The following is a 22,623-nucleotide window of genomic DNA, read 5'->3' on the forward strand; positions in this document are numbered from 1 at the left end:
CAACAAGCTAATTAAACTTAACCTTGTTTGAATTCAGGTGTGGTCCTGGTGGTCTTTCAGTGTTGAGCTGCCATAATACTGAGCACATACTATAGTGCACTATATGCATAAGAAATGCTGACTATTGGCAATAGTAGGGAAGTACTTTTTTACCCCAGCTTTTTCATGTAGCACACCTCATGACATGTTTGTTCAATGAAGGGCAATTTTTATGTAACTGGGAAACCAGTTAGCATGGCTAGAATGAAGAGATATGATTTTTTTTTCTCCAAGTTTCAAAGTGTTATTTAAAAGTCCCCGGGGTGACTGCAACAGCAATGGTGAAATGGAAGAGCAAGCAAGGCAAAGGTTTTGAGCCTACTGAAGTCCAAGTAGTAGCCCCGAATTGACCATATTCTGGACCTTTTAAGCCAGGCTAGCCAGATAGCTGTAAAAAAAAAAGGGGGGGGGTGTTAAAATAGCTAAAATTTTAAGTTCTTATTTCCAAATGTCTGCAAATACCCATTTGACAAATTTGGAAACAGACTTTGGAGTGGAATGAATACCTACAGCACACACAGGGTGATTAGGCTGGGTCTGGAAACAAAGACAGAACTTTGTACAGAAGGCCTATTAGCTACTTATTGTTGTTACAAATTACCCTACAACTTAGTGACTCAAACAAAATAAGAGTAATCACTTATTCCCTTTGGCAGCATCTTCTGTCAGGTACCCTTAAGTTCCTTGGCTGGGTAGTTCAGGCTCAAGCTCCTTCATGAGTTGCAGTCTATGAAGGGTTGCTGGGGCTGGAGGATCCACTTGCTAGGTAGCTCACTCCTGGCTAGAAAGTTGGTCCCTCGTCACATGGGCCTCTCTACAGGGCTGCTGGAGTGTCTGCAGGACGTAACCGCTGGCTTTCCCCATAGGTAACAATCCACTGGACAAAGACAGAAGTAGCAATACCTTTTATGACCCAGCCCTGGAAGTCACACACCATCACCTTGGCCATATTCTATTGCTAACACATGCCAGCCCTGTTTCAGGGCCGGCTCTATCCACCTGCCCGATGTGCTATCTGGGACCAGCACCAAATTCCGAGTCTGCATTCCTTCATGCATCATATAAAAATAACAACTTCGTTTTAGCCTGTTTTGAACATAAACCAGTATAAGAAAATCAAGCTCTGCTTAATACAATAATTACTAAGCCGGCATTATTTAGAAGTGATTTCACTTTCTTAAGCATCCTGCACCTAATCCGCCTCCCTCATTCTTCTAAAGTTTAAACTCCGAACATACTTTCCCCCCAACCCCCTGAAGAGAAAATCAGTGTCTGGCCTACGCCAACTCCTATCCAAAGTAGGACTATTCCAGAGGCAGAACTTTCGTTCCAGGGGCTGACCCTGGTGCCCGGAGCGTATTTCAGGACGGACCGGAAGGGGCCTCCTGCGGCAATTTCCGTCCCGGAGGGCAAAGGCAGGCAGCCGGCGCGGGACGGCTCCGGGAGGATTGCGGTGCACGCGCGACAGCAGCCTGGGGACTCCCTGAAAGCAGAGCGGAGGGGCCCCCGAAAGTGTAGCGACCCGAGCCCTGTCCGGCTCCTCCATGCTTGGCTGGAGGCGGCTGGCTCTGGCCGGCTCCCAGGCGCTGCGCCGCGGCGCCGGGGGCCTGGATGCTGCCGGGCGCTTCGGGGACAGGTGAGTGCGGGCGAGAGACAGGGCGTGTGTGTGTGTGTGTGGGGGGGGGGGGGGGTGATCCCTGCAAAACTACGACTTTGAACAATGACAAGGCCGGGCACAGAGGGTTCTGCCCTGGGAGGGAGAGGAAGGGGCTGTGTCCAGACCTGAAGTATAGAAGAGTAAGGAGCGTTTCTCCAAGGAAGCCCGTGAAAGGACCCAAGGGGTGGTTTTGGTTTTTGTTCGTTTTTAATGCGTATGAGCGACTGGCCGCGAGCATTACCGACAGCAGTAATAGTATAATCTGCCAGTTAGTGGGCGTTTTCTGTGTCCGAGATGCTGTTAAGTATATGAGGCGCCTAGGCCGCACGTGGGCTCCATCAGCCTCTTTTACAGAAGCTGTCATTCCGTTGTGCAGGTCAAACGGAGGCTTGAACAGGAGCAGGACCTTGTCCCTGGCCATTCAATTAATAAGTGCACATTGGGATTCTAACCTGAATAATCTTATCAGGCTACAAGAGGAGGCTAGACTGCAGAGAGCTTTTCTTTTCTGAGACTCCGTGCAGGACGTACACGCCTGCTTACAGACTCAGTCCCTGAGGGCTTTCCTGGTGTGTGCAGCGACCCGAGGCCATGTCTCCACACACCCAGCTTCTTCAGATTCTGAGCCTGGGCCATGTCCTTGCAGGGAAGAGAGGAGCTGATCAGAGAAAGGTCGGCATCCCGTATTCTGCCACTTCTGCTGGGTGTGAAACACTGAGGTTCGCGTGCAGATGGCTTCTCCTGTGTCTAGGCAGGACCGCTTGGTTAGAAAGCTATTTACCCCAGGAGAGAAGACGGAGAACGTTTCCTCCAGGGTAACTCTTCACAGTTACAACGGGAGCCCCATTGTTACCATCAGGAATGTCAGGAGAAAGAGGCGCCCAGAATCCAAGCCCGTCCCGAAGGCCCCGGTGACGCTCTCCAATGCGGGTGACCTCCCTTCGCTGTGTTAACTGGAGAAACTTCTGAGTTGTGGTTTGTTCTCTCAGTTTTTGTTTGTGCAGAACAGACCTCTGGCTTTTAGTTAGAAGTCTCCATGGCAAGAGTAGCACTTGGTGGGATGAGCACCTTTCTGAAGAAAACGTTTCGTTCGTGAAGCAGTTGGCCTCCGATGAAGATAAAGCCCAGTTAGCGAGTAAACTGTGTCCTCTGAAAGATGAACCGTGGCCTAGACATCCTTGGGAACCAGGTGGGTATTGTGTATATGATGAGTTCTCCTCATTCCTTGGTGGCTGGCACATTCAAAATTACAGTGACTGCTTGATAGACTTATCATCTCCTCAACTTATTGTTCATGTCTTAGGTGTGTCTGTTTCATTGTGGCTTGGTTTGCGTGTTTATTACCAGCATCCTTTTCTGCTGTCAGTGAATGTCTGGTAATAATTAAGACTTACTAAAAAAAGCTGGTTTGTATGTGAAATGAGACTCATTCTGCATACATTTTCTTCAGATTTAAAAAAAAAAGACTATAAAGATAAATCAGGGGAGAAAAATCTGGAAGAGTATGATCTAAGTTGTGTTACACAGATGTGTCCAGTTGGGATGCTCCAGCATTCCAGGCTTGCCACGGGCAACGCCAGCGTCAGCTGTGTGAGCCTGGCAGCGTGCTAAACCCACCTGTGGACAGGTCAGGACGAATAAGGCCTTCCTGTTGAGAAAGTGATCTCTGGGTGGGTCTATTATGAACAGTTGAATTGTACAGTGGAGCAACTTTATCAATTTATGCAACAAATCTAAGCGTTACGGGGAAGGCCAACGTATTTTAGCAATGTGACCACTGTGTCATCCTTATGAACCCTGCTAACTTTTTGGAATTAGATGTTTTCTAATTACTGAGGTTTGATATTTATACTAGGAAAGCAAAGCATAATAAGGGATTTATCCTGCCCTCTATTAATACCACAATTTTAAAACCAGAATTAGCCCAGCCGGTGTGCTCAGTGGTTGAGTGTTGACCAATGAACCAGGAAGTTGCCAGCTTGATTCCCAGTCAGGGCACATGCCTGGGTTTTGGGTTGTTCCCCAGTAGAGGGCATGCTGGAGGCAGCCCATAGATGTTTCCCTCTCTCCCTAAAACCAGTAAAAACTTACTTTAAAAAAAACCCACCATATATCCATTTAACTGTTTTCTTTTTTGTGTGTCGTTTCTTGTATTTGTTCAGTATATGGAAATTTATTGAGTACCAATGTCTTATGTTAGGCATGGTTGAAGACACTTACATCTATAAGGAACATTTGTGTTTTATTCTGTGAATATATTAGCATGTTTATTTGCCCGCTCCTTATTTTGAAACCATGATTTAGGAAATACTGTTGCATCACATTGGCAAAGTTGAAAAAGCTGTGTTAACCTTCATTTGTTTTGAATTGCCAGGTTCCTCTCGAGTAGGCCTTGTCGCGGTGAAGCTGGGCATGATGCCTTTCTGGACCAAAGATGGTCAAAAGCATGTGGCCACATTACTTCAGGTAAGAAACAGCAGTGACAGTAGATCTGTATGTGTGCCAGGATCTACGTGTGCCAACCTAAATGGGCAACATTTGTGTCCTGAACTATTTAACTGTGTGGTGAAGAATAGGTTAATGTTTAGTATAAATAAATGCTATTAAAGTACTTCTGATGGTTTGGGTGAATGTTCTCACTCTGGCCTGAGTGGTGGCCTTCTTAGTAATGGCATAGGGTAACTGGGACAGTGAACAAAATGAGATTGTAACCTCGCTTCTCACAGATCTAGTTTAATTTATAATCAGAAAAAGTCTCAGTTCCATCTTGTTTTCATTATGAAGTTCTTTCAGTTCCACAGTAATTTTTATCTCTTTGCTAACTCAGAATGTTAAACACTTGTTAGGGGAAGCAGCGTTTTGTTCTCTGAAATAAAGTAAACCCCTCTACTGTTTAATAATGTGGGCCCTGGAACCAGAATATCTGAATTCAGGTCTTGGTTCTGCCACTTCTTAACTGTGTTCTTTGAAGCACTGTGTCTCATCAAAAAATATTATATACCACTTTGTAAATGAATAATTATGACCTACCTGAAAAGGTTATTGTGAGGGTTACACGAGATATAAATGTTAAGCACTTAAAATGTAAAACAGTATTGAATGTCCAATAAATGTTGGCTGCTGTTGTCTTTCTCATTACAGTGGGGCCTTGACTTACGAGTTTAATTCGTTCCGAGACCGAGCTCGTTAAGGAGCTCGTTAACCTAAATTACTCTACCAACTCAATGCAGAAAATCGGCTGAGAGACAGCTGGTATCTCAAAAAACTGGTTAGTCGGGACACTCGTAAGACAAGGCTCCACTATATTATTATAAAAAGATCACTGGAAGTTAGGAGACCGTCATTCCCCAAATCACTTGGATAACTCAGTTTATCTTTGGGGCCCAGCCTTAGACAACTGATTAGGCAGAAGGTGGTAATTAAATAAGAGCTCATTCACCTAAGTCAGTGGTTCTCAACCTCGGCTGCACATTAACCCTAATTAAGTTAATAACAGTGTACCTACCTATAAAGTTTAAGTTTAAAAAATTTGGCTCTCAAAAGAAATTTCAATCGTTGTACTGTTGTTTTGGCTCTGTTGACTAATGAGTTTGCCGACCACTGGGCTAAACCATGTCGACAGGTGCAACTAGGGCAGTGGTTCTCAACTGTGGCTGCACATTAGAATCACCTGGGAATCTTTTTAAAATCCTGATTTCTGGGCCTCATCCTCTGGAAATTCTGTTGCTTTGTTACTAATGTTGTGGCCTCACCCCATAACAAAGAAACAGAATTTCTGGAGGATGAGGCCCAGAAATCAGGATTTTAAAAAGATTCCCAGGTGATTCTAATGTGCAGCCAAGGTTGAGAACCACTGGACTAAATGATCAAGGATAAGATTATAGTTTCTAGAACTCTAAGGAACTTTGGGAGCTTTCAGTAATGACTGGTGGATTGTAAATCGGGATGACCACTTCAGAAAATAATTTAGCCTTATGTAGTAAAGTTGAGATAAGTGAACCTTGTAATCTATTCCATTTGTGAGGGTTACTAGTAGATTTAAACAAGTATGCACCAAGAAAACTGTACAACAGTGTTAATAGCAGTATTGCTCTTAATACTCCAAAACTAGAAATAACCCAAATGTCCATCAGCAGTAGAATGGGTAAATCATGGTGTATTTCCATGATGCAATGCTGGATAGCAGTGAGCTACATCCAGCAACGTGGAGGAACCTTACAAATGTAATCTTTTTTTTTTTTTTTAAATATATTTTATTGATTTTTCACAGAGAGGAAGGGAGAGAGATAGAGAGAGCTAGAAACATCGATGAGAGAGAAACATCAATCAGCTGCCTCCTGCACACCCCCCACCGGGGATGTGCCCGAAACCCAGGCACATGCCCCCGACCGGAATCGAACCCGGGACCTCTCAGTCCGCAGGCTGACGCTCTATCCACTGAGCCAAACCGGCTTCGGCTACAAATGTAATCTTGAGTGAAAGAAGTAAGACATGGAAGACTACATTCAGTCTGATTCCATTTATATAAAGTTTAAAGCAGACAGCACTAAGCAACAGCATTATTATGTAGTACTTTCAAAGGTAGTAATTATAAAGAAAAGCCAGTAAAGGATTACCATAAATGTCAAGGGTAGTGGTTATTTCTTGGGCAGCGCATCTCAGTGTGACAGAATCACCTGGACTGTAGGTCCTGGAGGGCTTTTAAATCGGCGGTTGGCGACCGCTGGTTTAAGGAAACCTTTGGAGCAGTGGTCACCAACTGGTGGTCCACGAGGTATGAAAGGTTGGCGACCGCTGTTCTGAATCACAGAGGTTCTGATTTAGCAGGTCTCTGCTGAGGCCTGAGCCTGCATTTCCACTAGGTTCTCAGGGGATGCTGATGCTGCTTGTCTGGACCACACGTTGAGAGCCACTGCTCTAGAAGTTTGAAAAAGAAAAAAAGGGTGGGAGTTGATTGGGAAGAGACACACAGGTTTTAGGGATTCTGCTTCTTGTCATTGGTAGTGGTTATGTTAAGGCACCTCTCACCAACACCAGAGAGGTGTTACGGGACAGCCCCCTGAGCCAGTGGGAGAGGGCTGTCCCCAACCTCGATCCTTGTTTCCTATATAAATGAATTTATACGAGACACCTTGACTCCTTTGTGAAAAGCCAATTTATTAAAGCATGTGCCGTTATTGAAAAAGCAAAGCAAACAAGCAAACCTCTACATCTGGCTTAGTGCAAATGAGCTCTCAGCTAATCTGAAGAACAAATTGGGTGGGGATCCAAAGCTTTATATACCTACTGTCTGTAGGCTTCAAAATTCCTCTGCTGACTATTTTGGTATAGATTAATTCTCAAGGGCCCTTTTTTTACTTTATTGTGTCCTTCCCAGAATTTATGAAAGGCTTTTGGCAACTTTTATCTTGCCAAGCCTTGAGACTGCTGGCTTCTCTGTTAGAGAGTAAAACTGCCATTTTTTCCTTTCTGCATTCTCTCATTAGGGAGGTGTTTTTTGTTTTGTTTTGATTTGGTTTAATCATTTGCTCTTTGTTCTTGGCTGGGGAAAATAATGGTTTGTTAGTTACAAGCTGGCTGCAATTTGCCCACACTGTTTGGCCTTGTTTTAACTTTCCTGTCTCAGTTTCCCTCTTCCTGCTGCCCTGGAATCCTATAACAGTTATGTGCATATTTTCTTTAAAAATACTTATTTTATTATATATTTGTGTTTTATGCACTTTTTTAAGGGTGTTGTATTTGACACTTTTTTCAAAGGTTATCTGTATTTTAAGATTGTGATTGACGTTAGAGGAATAATGAAATAAGTAACTTTAGTGACTGGTGTGTAATGTTGAAATGTATCTTGGCACGGACTTAGCTTTTTTTTTTTTTTATGTTTGTGTTTTTAGGTACAAGACTGTCATGTCCTACGATATACTCCAAAGGAAAACAATGATGGGAAAATGGCAGCCCTCACTGTAGGAGGAAAAACCGTATCCCGTTTTTATGTAAGGATGTATTTTCATTCCTAGAATAGTACATTTTTTAGTTTCAGACCTGACTCTTTAAGTTTTGAGCATATTCCATTGCCACAAACTTGTTTTGTCCAATTGTGGGTGGCGGAGAGTCAGTCTAGTAGAGCCATTGAGCCCAGGAGTCTGAGATTGAGTTTGTTCCAGTAACCCTCCTCACTGTCTGGAACAAGTAACTACCCTGTAAGCTGCAGTATTTGCCCATCTGTAAAACGGGGATGATAATACTGCTGACATAAGAGGTTTGTTATCAGGATTACAGGAGAATTTTCAAATGTGCCCGGCATGTAACAGACAATAATCCTTTTTTGTTATTTTGTTGTTTTTTAATGGTTTTCTTTCTAAATTGTTTCACCAACAGCATGGAAAAGTGAATTTTGTATATGTTATTATTTTTTTAATCCTGACCCGAGGTGTGTTTTTATTGATTTGAGAGAGTGTGAAAGAGAGAGGGGTTAGAGAGAGAGAGAAACATTTATGTGAAAGAAATATCGATTGGTTGCCCCCTGTATACACCTGACCAGGTATCAAACCCACAACCTGGGTGTGTGCCATAACTAGGAATCGAACCCTGGACCTTTCAGTGTACAGGACAATGCTCCAACCAACTGAGCCACACCAGCCAGGGCAATTTTCTATAGAATGAGCTTTCAGTGTTTGGGGAAAAGTTGTATACAAACCCACATCAGAATTTTTCAAGTGAAGCATCTTTTCCAAAAAGAATACTAATAGAATGCTGAGTATGTTGCTTAAATTTGAAAAGTCTGCACAATTAGTATCCTTAATTGGATGACTAAAAGCAGAGAATACCTTTCTAGAAGTAGTGATGGTTTTTGCTAGTGAATACTGAAACTCCTTTAGGTTTACTGAAACATTGCTTATCTTAAGATAAACATTTTTCCATTGTAAATTGTTTATGAAATGAACGTGGATGGAAATTAGGATACAACCTATACCATGCAACTGTCAAAACTCGCAAGTGCTTGTTGTGTGCCTCCTGTTTCATTGTCATAGGTAACGTCTATTAAGCACTTACTACATGCCAGGTACATAAGCATTAAGCCTTTATACTTATTAAGTGATCTCTTCAGCTTCTGAGGCTAAAGAGAGTTAGTAATTCATTCAGGGCTACCCACTGGTAAGAGGTAGAGTGACAAGCAAACTCCAGAGCCTTACTTTCTTAACTGGGACTTGATGTTCACCCTCTGGGAGCACATAAGTGAATGGGGAAGATGGACACATAAGTCTGCCATCTCAGTATAGTATTATAAATGCAACAAGCACAGAATGTGGATGGCCACTTCTGGTTGACAGATCCTCTGAGGTTTCACAACTAGGAGACCAGAAAGGAGGATGTGTTAAAGGCACACCAGAGAGAATGGTCTCTGTAGAATGTGGAAGTGTGTGTGTGCTTGGAAAGAGAAGTGTGGTGTGTCTCAATCTTAGTGTGTGGGTGTGGGGCCAGTGGGTGCAGCTGTCAGGGTAGAAGGCTAAGGAGCTTAGATTTCATCCTGTAGACTTCAAGGAGCGCTCCTAATTCTTCAACCAGGGTAGATTCGTATCATTTATTTAACAAGATAACAGTTTGATAAGAATCTTTATGGAGGGAGGACATTTAGGAGGTTGGTTTAAGGACTAGGGGAGAGTTGATAAAGGCTTTTGAAGCAGGGCAGTTGGAACTGGGATATGTGAAAGACTGGGTGAGTGAGAATGTGTGGTTAGAGGGCCAGGCACAGAGCAGTTTCTAACTGAGCAACTAGGTCAGTGCTTATGTTGTAACCTGGACCAGGGGCAAAGAAAGGGAAACAAGAGGAGAGATATGTTTGAAGTGTTGAGAGAAAACCTAAGTGGAGTTGTCTCATAAGGATTAGAGAAGTTGGCTATTTTTTGCATATTGTGGTAGTATTGTCTATTTTTCATTAAAGCTTTAGAACTATTAATTCTTGACAGTTTATTGACTAATAATGTCAGGGTTCAAATAATTCCACAGTAATTAAAAGCACAATGAGGTATTTATTGAAACTTCTTTTTAAATGTTTGAATTTTTAGCTGTGACATGTCAGCCTTCATGTCAATCATGTGATAATTGTTGGGTTTAATAGATTCCACTGTTTTCTAATTGATTGTATTGCTGTAATGACTAGCACCATCATCTTTATTTTTAGTACCAATTATTGTAAATTCACATCTTTAAGGGCTTTATATTTGTAAATCAAGCTTCATGTTGGGATAATCCATTCTGCTTCAACAAATCTGTGGACATTACTTCCTCACAACTACGAAATAGTGGAAAAATGAGTGAACATAGGATCAGAAGAACCAGTTCTAATCCTGATCTCTGCCATTAGCTCTTTCTCTCCACCTTTTTTGAACATTCTTTTTCTTAACATCCATTTTCTTATCCATGAAAACAGGATATTGGCCTTGATGGTCTCTAAATTCTCTCCCAGTTCTAAAAGTCTCACATTGGTTTTCTAATAGTTTAGTTTTCAAGAAAAAAAACAAAAGTTCTAAAATAAGGAAAGTACTTGCCAGCTCAGTTTACTGTTTTACTTGGTGATGATGTCTTACAAATACAATTTTGTAATGTAATACTAATAACTAAAATATTACAGAAATGCTTGTATTCCACAATACAAACTTTTAAAATAACTTACTTCTCTAGTATAGAGAGTGCTACAGAGGCCCTTCTTATTCTTCAAGATATACATTTTCTAGATCTAGGGGACATGTATTAGTATATTAAGGAAAAAACTTTGTCTTTGAACAACCTTTCTTCAGAATGGTATGTGAAAGAAAAGTTTTAGAATTCTTGATAAGTAAAGAGCATTTTGATTCAGAAAGGGAAAAAAATTGTAAACTAAAAGTATATAAACTTCTTGAATATTATAACCCTTAGGGAAATTGCAAGTAGATTGATTATAGGTTTTTAAAGAGAGAGAAAGACCTATGAATATAAAGTATCTAATAGTTAAGCATTCTAAAATAAATTGATTGAATCAGTTTGTTTATAATACGGCTAAAGCTGTTGTTTTTTTTAAGCTGTAAAAGATTTATGCCTCCAAGTACTTCGAGTCACTTTGCTTTTGTTATTCTTGTGTCTTAATATACATAAAAGCTGATGTGATACGTAGTATTTTTGAATAAGGAAGTTAAGTAGCCTCAGAGTTGATTAAACCAATTCATCTCGGGAGCAGAGAAGCATTTTCATTGTGAGAGGATAATTGCAGAAAACTTTGAAGTGGGGGTGGAATTGCAGTTTCATAGATGGGATTATCCAAGTGTGACACTGCTGTCAGTCTTTTAAATTGCCTTTGAAATTATTTATTTGGAAGTTTAAAAAAAATACACCTCTGTTCCACTGCTGCTGGTTTCAACTCAACTTGAGCATTTGGTTTTTCTCATGGCTGACACCTAACTAGTTTTATGATATTTTGATGTTTAAAAGAAAAAAATTGAAGTATTCAATTTTAGTGAATTAGGAAGATAATCAAGAAGTACATATTACATTTTTTCTTTTTATGTTGGAGTCTACAGTTATTTAGATAAAAATGTTTATCTTGTCTATTCTGTATTACTGGAAAAAGGACAGAATTTTTCTCAGAAGCCACCTGGCATACTTAAAAACTGATATTGATAAAATAGTATGCTTTCTAAACTGCCAGGTGGAATATGTGAACATTAAAAATAAAACTAAAGTCCGTTTTAAAATTTGATATATCTGAATCTGATTCATCAGGAAAATAATTTCAAGGAGCCACATTTTTAAATGAAAGCCCTTGTGTTTGCTTTTGTTATGGAACAAGTGAATGTGATTAAGATGAAAAGCCAGGCCTTGGGAACAGTGGTGCCGCATATTACTCTTAGGTTTCCGTGAGTGGGAAGTGAAAGCATAAAGAATGCCTGGATGAGTTTATGTTATCACTCTTTTGGAGAAAAGGGTGGCTTCTTAAGGAAACTGTGGGGCACAAAACAACCTTTCGTGGACATTGAAGCAGAGCTGTTCAGCATGTATTGCATGGTCCCACCTGAGGGCCCCAGGGAGATTCCCAGGAGTGTGGACTGATCCAAAAATTAAAGTTCTATGCTTACAGGCCAGTGCCACCCAATTTCATGTCCACGAAAGTCAACCCACTCAATAAGTTATAAAGGAGTACTAACAGTGCACATTTTAAATTGAAATAGCATGTACCTGAAGTTTGCTACATAATCAGGTAAGTCTGGCTATGCATAGCTTCATAGCATTTGAGGGAAATTAGTACATCATCAGTGTCATCTTGCTGGATAGAGTTTGTCAATTGCTGCTATTCTTGGTTTGGTTTTTTGTTTGTTTTATTACAAATTACTGTTGATTTGGTTTTAAAGTAGCTAAGTTTCTTATAGATCCTCAGAGTAAGTCATGATGTTTATTTTAGACTTGTAAGTTTTTAATAACTAGAAATGAAGATAGAAGCCACACACTGTCAGGCCACAAACACAGTAATGTTGTTTGCCAAGAATTAATGCAGCAGCAGGAAGAGTGAAAGGTAGGGTGTTTTGGAGAGACAAATCAGGATTTCGCACCTAGACCGATGCTTGTCCTCTATCTTCTGAGTCTTTTTTTAAAAATATATTTTATTGATTTTTTACAGAGAGGAAGGGAGAGGGATAGAGAATTAGAAACATCGATAAGAAACATCGATCAGCTGCCTCCTGCACACCCCCTACTGGGGATGTGCCCACAACCAAGGTACATGCCCTTGACTGGAATCCAACCTGGGACCTTTCAGTCCGCAGGCCAACGCTCTATCCACTGAGCCAAACCGGTTAGGGCATGTCTTTTGAGTCTTTTCACCATTCATTTCACTCACTCTGCAGTGTCTAGTAGACAGCTACTGTCTAAAGTTACACACAAAAGTGAATAAAACAGCCCCTACCATCCAGGGACTCACAGACTAGCAGGCAGACAGATATGTAAGTTAAATAAATGGAGGGTCTAGAGATGGCAGAGATGAAAGAGCAGTCTGCTCTGACAAGGCTGCCAGGGAGGGATCCAGACAGGAAATGTCCCGCAGCTGGGACTAAACATATATGTAACAGGGTTTTAATGAGATTTGGAGGTACAAGGTGGGGAGGAAATTATAGGACCAGAGACCGGCATAGGCAGACACAGGTAAGCATACATAGAGTATTGTGGCCCATTGAGGGCCTGCTGGTGCTTCATTTATAATTAGAGGGGAAGTTGAGGGAACAGAAACAGCAGGAAGATGGATATACCTGTGTTAGCTATATTCTCATGATAGAGGCACTCTTTATATCAGGAATATAAAGTGGTACAATTTTTTGGGGAAGTCTTACAGAAATCTATATCAACAGTTTTAATTTAAAAAAGACCCAGGACATTGTGATAAGGAAGTAAGATGTCCATAAAGTTATTTATTCAGGAATATTTAAAATAGCAGAAGAACAAAGGCAGGGTTGGAGGGGAAAGCAGCCAGCAGGAGCTGCAGACATAGCAACTAAAGTCTCTGCTCTCAAGAAGCTTACATTTTGATGGGATTGGGGGTAAGATAGGGAGGCTGTTGCATAGAAGATAAAAAAACAAAACAAAACAAAACCCTGTAAATCATGACAGATGGAGAGAAGTGCTTTGAGGACTAATAAAGTCTGGAGGGGTTGTGAGTGACAGAAAGTGGTGCTATTTTAGATAGGGAAGGTAAGTTGATGTTTGGATAGAGACCTGAATGAAGTGAGGGGACAAGCCATGCAAAAATCTGGCAGAAAAGCATTCCAGGCAGGGGGAACAGTATGTGCAAAAAGGACCTGAGGCCATTGTTTAATGTGTTCTTGGATTAGTAAGTAATGACGCAGGGTGAGCCAAGAGAAGAGCAGTAGATGAAGTCAGATTGTAGAGAACCTTGTAAACCATGGTAAGGACTTGGGACTTGATTCTGCATGAGATGGAAGCCGTTGCAGAAACATGAAATAGCTTGTGTTTTGAAAGGAACATGCCAGCCTGTGAATGGAGAACAGACCAGGGGTCAGGAGTGTGGAATTTTGGAGACTAGTTTAAGTGTCTATTGAAATAATCCAAGCAAAAGATGGTTGGGTGGAGTGGGGGTAAGAAGTAGTTGATGTAGGCTATATTTTTAAATAAAGTCTACAGGAATTGCTGATGTAATTTATTGACATGGGATGTGAGAAGGAAAAGAGTCAAAAGTGACCACGAGATGTTTGGTCCAACAACAGAAGTATTGAGATTTGGAAGACAAGAGGAAAGCAGACTTGTTGAGGAAGGGGGAATCAAGTCCAATTTTAGGCCGGTTAAAATTGATGTTACTATATGGCATCAAAGTGAGACATTGAGTTGGCAGTTAGACATTGGAATTTGTAGTTCAGAGTAGAATTTGAGATTGAAGTTATAAATGTAGGGTCAGTAGGATATGAAGGAACCAAGAGAGTAGTGCCTGGAAGTCGAGTGAAAGTCTTTCAAGGAGAGATGTGACAGGGTCACCTGTGTCAAGCATTACTGCTGGAGCCAATAAAATGAGTATTGACCAGTGTATTTGACCACATGGAGACATTGGTGATCTTGACACTTTCCATTGAGTAGTAGGAGATGAAAGCACCTGATTAAAGTCAGTGTCAGAGAAAATAGACTGAGCAAGTCTTTCAGGGGTATGGTTGTAAGGGGGAACAGAATGATTCCCTAAAGGAGACTGGCTAAGAAAAAGTTTTGTTTTAACATATAAGTTATTATAATATTTTTGTATACCAGTAGGAACATTTCAGTAGCAAGGGGAAAATTAGTGTTTCAGAAGACGATGGGGACAGTTTCAGGAGTAAAGCTATTGAATAGATGGGAGAGGTTAGGAGTGAGTACACAGTGAAGGATATGGCTTTCAATAAGAGCATGGACAGTTCATCTGTCATTGTGATTCCCAGCCTTTTCACATCACAATCATGTGGAGTGCTTTAAAAAAAATATATATATATATATAGATATAGATATAGATACACACACACACACACACACACACACACTCACACACTCTGATGCTTGGAATCCACATTAGACCCTTGAGGCTGTAGTCTCCAAGCTGAAGCCCTGGGCATCGGCATTTTGTAAATGCTCCCCACATGCATCTTGGGCAACCTGGAGTGAGGTGGCAGAAGGACAGTATATAATGGCTGGTGTAGACACATATGGACTAGGCAGTAAGTGTGAGGAAGTGCTCTTGATTCTTCTGTATTTTTTCAGTGAATCAAGAAGCAAGATCAGCTCAAAGGTGAGAGGAAGAGGGAACAGTGCTGGAGGATTTAAAAGGAGATGTGACATAGTTGCCCTGAAGAGTGTGAGGATATAACTGGGGGGGGCGGGGGGGGATGAAGGTTGGCCTGGCCACATTTAGGATTGACTTTGAAGTTTGTGGTCATACAGTTGAATGTGACCTACCATGTTTTCTTGTAGCTGCTTGGAAACAGGTACAGAGTAGACACAGTCCAATTTCCCAGGATGGGAGTTCTTGATACATAGAGTCTCCAGTGAAAATTCAAATATGAACACAACTCTGTTTCTTTCCCTACAGAACAAAGGTCTTTCTTCCCCATGTACTGTATATGAGCTACACTCTGCACATGGTTGGATCCCACGTGTAATGGATTTTAGAAGAAAAATCTCACCTCCCCTCAGTGAGGGGATAGGGTGCCCTTTGTTCTTTAGGGGAACGAGAGTGCTCTTTGGCTTGTTTTCTGGTGTGTTAATAACTTGGTTTTGACGTCTACATTAAACCCCACCTTTAGTATTTACCGTGTTACTTATGTGTGCTGCTTTTCCTCTAGAAATCTACATCCAGATTGGAATTTTACCAAGAACTTGGATTGCCACCAAAACAGAAAATTAAAATCTTTCGTGTAACAGATAATGCTGTAATTAAGCCAGGTAATCTGAAGTTGGGGGAGGGGGAGTAAAAATACCCAAATCTGTGATTTGTTTAATGTCAGCCTTTTTAATAAAGCTGAATCCACAGTACAAAGTCCCAAACACTTATTTTTAAATATAAAAATGTATCTAATTTAATCACTAGAGATAAACAAATCTTTTTTTTTTTTTTCTTTTCAGTGAAAAGAACTTTAGAGAACTCTTTGTTTTCCATGAAAGAGGGAGGAATGCTTTTGTTTTTAATGTACAGAGAGTTTCACATTTGGAAAATTCTCAATAAATGCATTCACTCTTAAAATGTGAAACTTACTGTTTGTAGGCTGGCATTTTATTAAGTGGAGAATAGCTATACTTGCTGAGGTAGAAGACTTTGAAAAAAATGTAGCCTAGCTTGAAATTGGACAGTGACCAATTCATGGATTCCCCAATATTTCAAGTACTCCCCTGGTACCATAACACTTTGACGTACAGAATATTATTTTAAAATTTCAAAATATTTTACCCTATTCATGGAATGTCAAAAGGTGAGATTTGGCCCTGACCGGTTTAGCTCAGTGGATAGAGCGCCGGCCTGCAGACTGAAGGGTACCAGGTTCGATTCCAGTCAAGGGCATGTACTTGGTTGCGGGCACATCCCCAGTAGGGGGTGTGCAGGAGGTAGCTGATCGATGTTTCCCTCTCATCGATGTTTCTAACTCTCTATTCCTCTCCCTTCCTCTCTTTAAAAAAATCAATAAAATATATATTTTAAAAAAATATGATTATATTGGTTCATGTAATTAATAGAATTTGATGTCTTTAAACTTCAGAAGAGCTCTTTGATCTCTTGAACTTGAGTTCTAACAAGCATACAGTAAAAGGATGTTTTAAGATTTTTTTATTTTAATATGTGACCTGAATTTTTTGAAGTAAAATACAGTTGCAATGGACAATATTAATTGGAGTGACAGAAGGGCAGCCTTGATATAAATTAGAATTAAAAGATGTTTTGAAGTGCAAGGTTTGCAATTAAATGGAATTAAGCTAACAAGTGCAAAAATTAAGTCCACATTAACTTTTGCTGTAGCTCAGACCATGTGGAATTGTTGGTTTTATGGATGAAAAATAGTCAAATCTGGGCAGTTCAGGTCTCTTAACCTCATAGAAATTCAGTAATTTTTAATCTCCCTTCTTTTTTCTTTTTTTAAATTTTATTTTGCAATTATAGTTTACATTCAATATTATTTTATATTAGTTTCAGGTGTACAACATAGTGGTTATAGACAATCATATACTTACTTTAAAATTTCAAAGTATTTTACCCTATTCATGAATTCCCCAATATTTCAAGTACCCCCCGGTACCATACATAGTTACAATATTTTTTACTATATTCCCTATGTATTTTACATCCCCATGCCTGTTTTGTGACCACCAATTTGTACTTCCTAATCCCTTCACCTTTTTCACCTAGACCCCCAACCCCCCTTCCCTCTAGCAACCATCATTCTGCTTTCTGCAACTATGAGTCTGTTTCTATTTTGTTTATTTTCTTTAGATTCCACATATAAGTGAAATCATTTGGTATTTGTCTTTCTCTGTCTGACTTATTTCATTTCACATAGCACCCTCTAGGTCCATCCATGCTATTGCAAATTCCCCTATTTTTTCTTAATTCAAGGATTTTCCCTGCTTGTCCAAATCCAGCCTAGGCACTGCCTTAAAGGATACTACCCTCTGGAATCCTACAGCACTTTACTCCCTGTTTTAAACAAGCAAACAAAAATTATCTTCCCATACATTCATTCTCTACTACATTGGTTCCAGCTTTTTAAAATTACTTAACTAAATTTTTTTTTAATTTACCTATATACTATATTAGTTTCAGGTGTACAATATAGTGATTCAATATTTTTATACCTTACAATGTGATTACCCCACTAATTCTAGTAATCATCTGTTACTGTTCAAACTTACCACAATGTTATTGACTATATTTCCTTTCACCTTTTTCACACAGCTCTCCACCCCCTTCTTTCTCATAGTCATCCCTGTGGTCTGTTTCTATGAGTCTGTTTTTGTTTTATTTGTTCATTTGTTTCTTTTATAGCTTCCACATGTAAGCGAAACCATACAATATTTGTCTTTCTCTGCCTGACTTACTTCACTTGGCATAATACCTTCTAGACCAGGGATGGGGAACCTTATTTCTGCCAAGGGCCATTTGGATATTTATAGCATCATTCATGGGCCATACAGAATTATCCACTTAAAAATTAGCCTGCTATATTTAGTCAAATTTAACTCACCTCTAATGCCTTGGCAGTGCCAGACCAAATGATTTCACAGGACTTATATGGCATTCGGGCCAAATGTTCCCCACCCCTGCTCTAGACTCATTCATGTTGTTGCAAATGGCTGGATAATATTCTATTGTGTATATATACCAGGTGTGTGTGTGTGTGTGTGTGTGTGTGTGTGTGTGTCCTTTATTCATCTATTGATGGACACCTAGGCTGCTTTCATATCTTGGCTATTGTAAATAATGCTGGAATGAACATAGGGATGCATATACCTTTTTGAATTTGTGTTTTTATTTTCTTTTGATAACTATCCAGAAGTGGAATTGCTGGGTGGTATGGCATATCTATTTTTAGTTTTTTGCATCTGTTTTCCATAGTGTCTCGACCAATTTGCAGTCCCACCAACAGTGCACAGGGTTCCTTTTTCACCACATCCTCACCAACACTTGTTATTTGTTGACTTTGGTAATAATAGGCATCCTGACTGGTGTGAGGTGGTATCTTACTATGGTTTTGATATACATTTCTTTGATGTACGAATGTTGAGCATATTTTCATGTCTGTTGGCCAGCTGTTTATCTTCTTTGGAGAAGTATCTTTTCATGTCCTCTTATTTGATGATGTAATGTTGATTCATCACCTAGATAATACATTCTTTATAAAATTTAATTTATTGGGGTAACACTGGTTAACAAAATTATACAGTTATCAGGTATACAATTGTACAACACATCATCAGTACACTGTATCGTGTGTTCACCATCCCAAGTCAAGTCTCCATCCATAACCATTTAACCTCCCCCCATATGCTCCTCCACCTCTCTCAGTCCCTACTTAGATAATAAATTCCTGAGGTCAGGAGCCATGTCTTATACTTTTGTATTTCTTACTTTGCATATTGTAAGTGCCCTATAAATATTTGGAGATAAAAGTGTTAATTCCAAATTTATATAAATAAAATATTGTGAAGGGCTTGGAGCTACAAGATTCCATAAAATAACACATTTCCCAAGTGCTTTTAAAGTAAGATTTTATTTAAATACAACTAGTTTTGGAAATATGAGTATATAAAATTAGTATTATCTTTAATAGTGGTTTTTTGCTATTCCTGATAGCTGGCATATGCAAGAATATCTGTTTTATTGGAATAATGACCAGTCTACTGAGAATCTGATATATATGGGCTTTATAGGGATGTTATACATACATACCATAAATATTACCCAGAGACCAATGGATCTGTGTTCAAATAATTCAAGTTTCTATTTTGGATCATTTATCTCTAGTGTGTAAAAAATGATTTGGTCTAGCCCCAACATTTTTTATCATTCTCTTTGTATATTTTTTTCTGTGAAATAGATAATATACCTTAATTTAGTATATTGTTACCAAAATGACCAAGAATCATTCCTGTATTTGCCAGCAGGAAACACTGTGTTGTACAGGAATTGCCCACTTCAGGAAGGCACACTGTCAGCCAGTGTTGTCTATTGGCTCGCTGTAGCACCGCATCCCATGTAGTCAGTGTTGAATAGTTTTATTATCTTATAATTGGTGTTTCTGCAATAATTATAATTGCAGAAGAGAATCTCCTGCCATTTTTGAAATATGTTATCTACAAGGCTTCCTGGATGTAGTTTATGTTTAGTGAAGTTATTTCTGAGCAGACAGACTTCATGTTGATTTTTTGTCTTTTCATAAAGGCACTCCTCTTTATGCTGCTCACTTTCGCCCAGGACAGTATGTGGATGTCACAGCCAAAACGTAAGTGCACATAATGGGTTCTCTTTTCCTTTTGTTTCCCTCATCTATTAAAAAATAACAGAGCCCTAGCCGGTTTGGCTCAGTGAATAGAGCGTCGGCCTGTGGACTGAAGGGTCCCGGGATCGATTCCAGCCAAGGGCACATGCCCAGGTTGTGGGCTCGATCCCCAGTAGGGGGAGTGCAGGAGGCAGCCGATCAATGATTCTCTCTCATCATTGATATTTCTCTCTCTCCCTCTCCCTTCCTCTCTGAAATCAATAAAGATATTTATTATTCTCATTCATAATGCTAATCTTTCAATGTTACTGACTGTACCGGTTTTTAAATTTCATTGAATTAGTTGTATGTGAAGAGTTCACATCAGGTTACAGCTTTTAAACTCAGATGTATGCTTCCTGAAATGGGTCTAAGTGAAAGGTCACATTCCTTGGGTTCTTTGTGGGCTGGGCCTACTTCTGTTTTGAATACCAAAGGTTATGTGCAGTTTGATGGCGAAATATCCATGAGTGGTGCTATGGAGTTCTTTTGTGTAGTCTAGTAATTGATGCTTCTTTCCAATTCTAGGAAATAGTTAAATTGGAAACATATTATATATCATCTGTGATACTGGTGTTGTGCTTAAGGTTCCCCTTAAATAACTCTAAAACATTTTGTAACTGTGTTAAAAAACCTATTAGAATGTCTCTCAGTAGTAGATAAGTGAAACTTCTTCCATAAAAGCAAAAATTTTAATATACTTAAACAAGGGTTTGTTTAATTTGGTACAAATCAACACTGCATTGTCATTCTAAAAGAAATGCTGACTTTTGGGCTGGGCAGTGGTATTTTTGGCACTGTAGTTTTTTTCTATTTTACCAGCTATCAGATGGCTTAAGATAAGTCCAGTATTGGCTAGATGATCTCCAGGAAACATTGAAATTTTATATAAGTAATTTTTCAAAAATTAGTTGAGGTTACCTCACTATAGAATGAAATAATTGGGTTTATGTAGAAATTGTTCAGTATAGGTTATTAGAATCTACATGGCTAACAAAACTCCAAATATCAGCTCTTGTCCATTCCTGTTTCTTACTCTAATTTCATTTCATGTACCTCAGTTTTCTTTTTATCATTTGATAAAGTCTGCAGCCTGTGTTCCAGGAATATTCTGACTAGGAGCCCTTTATTTATTTGTTGTTGACAGTATTACAGATACTGTCACCCCCCTGTAACCCCTTCACCCAGCCCTCCTCCCCCCAGGCCTTCACTGCACTATTGTCATGCTAACTAGGAGCTCTTTAAAAGTGAACAGTGGTCCACAGTGCTCTGAGATAGTATTAAGATCACAGTGACTGAGCCAAAGTGGCTTTTATCAAAGGAAATCTGATGAGTGTCAGCATCAGCTTCCTTAACATAGTCAGTGAGATTCATCTTTCTTTTCACACTATTATTGCCTACTTTCAAATGTGAGCCATTGCAAACAGCTGCAAGGTGCCTTTACCTTGGATGAGCCGTTGAGAAATGGAGTGGTCTATATTGGCGGTAGAGTGAGCCCTCTTTTTTGAGATTTTGAACCTCTCCCTATTTTTCCCTGCTCCTTTATTGTTGTGGACTTAGACCTACTTACTGGGGCCTCTAAAAATCACTGGTTACTTGGTAACTTTGTTTATTCTGCCTTCTTTTGTCAAGAACTCAAATATTGGAACTGTAAAGCTTTGGTTTGGTCAGTTGAGAGATGTGTTTTCTGAATTAGATTATTCTACTTTTTTCATTTCTGAATTTATTATTACATATAAAGTACCTCACAGTGATTCTCTAAATATAAACACAGTTAATAGTGTGTGAATTCCATTATGTATTTTATAGTATATATGGGATGTTTGAGAAGCCCTGTGAAATCAGAGACCTTTGTTAGCAGATGCCTTATGACAGGATTTGTGACTAGCATGGATGAGAGCCTAGCTTTTCAGGTGCCTCTGTTCAGTAAGTGCTTTCATTTCATATGCTACTATTGGGTTTCCTTGCCTTCTTAAAAGTTATTTTAAAAACTTCAGTCTTCTTGTGAGTGTAAAGTGAAAGAGAAAGTTTGTTTTGTTTTGTGTTTTAAGACCATATACCTAGTCCAGCCAGTGTGGTCAGTGGTTGAGTGTTGACCCAGGCACCAAGAGGTCATCAGTTTGATTCCCAGTCAGGGCACATGCTCATGTTGTGGGCTAGAAACCCAGCATGGGGCGTGCAGGAGGCAGCTGATCGATATTGATGCATTAATTTTTCTATCTCTCTCTCCCTTTCCCTTCTTCTCTCTCTCAAATCAATAAACATTTTTCAAAAAGATCCTATACCTTGTAAACAAGGTTATGTAAAGCCTTTTGCCAGCCTCAGAACTAGAAAGCTGATAAGAGCCGGAAGGATAACTAGCTCTGGGATCGATTAATTGATTGACTTTTAAATATATTTTTATTGATTTCAGAGTGGAAGGGAGAGGGAGAGAGAGGTGGAAGCATCAGTGATGAGAGAGACTCATTGACTGGCTGCCTCCTGCACGCTCCACCCAGGAGATCAAGCCCACAACCCAGGCATGTGCCCTTGACTGGAATCGAATCTGGGGCCCTTCAGTCTGCAGGCCAGTGCTCTAGCCACTGAACCAAACCGGCTGGGGCATAGCCCTGGGATTTAAAGTAGTTGACATTTAACTCTGGAGAAGGGAACACCTTCATTTGAGCAGATCCTCACAGTTGTATGGGCAGCAATACAGTATTCTGTTTGACTTTCACGTGTAACAGTTGGGAGGAGGGTTACTCCCACATACGTGTGCACTGCACTCTGGTGTGCATAGCTTTATGTGTGATACTGCTTGACATTAGAATGAAATGCACTTTATTTGACCTTTTGCTGAGTGTTTTTGATGACTAGAGCTCTTGTAGCTGGCATGTTATTACAGCCTCAAGATGCTTGTGAGTGCTTGTA

At 39.9% G+C, this 22,623-nt stretch overlaps 1 protein-coding gene across 4 annotated transcripts in view; it reads left to right on the forward strand.

Annotated features, from left to right (window-relative positions):
• The first annotated feature begins 1,421 nt into the window (after positions 1 to 1,421).
• Positions 1,422 to 22,623, forward strand: part of MRPL3 (mitochondrial ribosomal protein L3) — a 43,019-nt gene continuing 21,817 nt past the window's right edge. For all 4 annotated transcript variants that reach the window (XM_036332623.1, XM_036332624.1, XM_036332625.1 and 1 more), the window contains exons 1-6: positions 1,422 to 1,675; positions 2,686 to 2,885; positions 4,071 to 4,162; positions 7,588 to 7,686; positions 15,532 to 15,631; positions 19,617 to 19,677. In XM_036332623.1, the coding sequence (XP_036188516.1) occupies positions 1,584 to 1,675; positions 2,686 to 2,885; positions 4,071 to 4,162; positions 7,588 to 7,686; positions 15,532 to 15,631; positions 19,617 to 19,677 (644 nt within the window). In that variant the 5' untranslated portion in view covers positions 1,422 to 1,583. The remainder of the gene's footprint in view (positions 1,676 to 2,685; positions 2,886 to 4,070; positions 4,163 to 7,587; positions 7,687 to 15,531; positions 15,632 to 19,616; positions 19,678 to 22,623) is intronic.

The sequence above is a fragment of the Myotis myotis genome, unplaced genomic scaffold (assembly GCF_014108235.1).
Source record: "Myotis myotis isolate mMyoMyo1 unplaced genomic scaffold, mMyoMyo1.p scaffold_m19_p_13, whole genome shotgun sequence".
In the NCBI taxonomy this organism is placed as follows: domain Eukaryota; kingdom Metazoa; phylum Chordata; class Mammalia; order Chiroptera; family Vespertilionidae; genus Myotis; species Myotis myotis.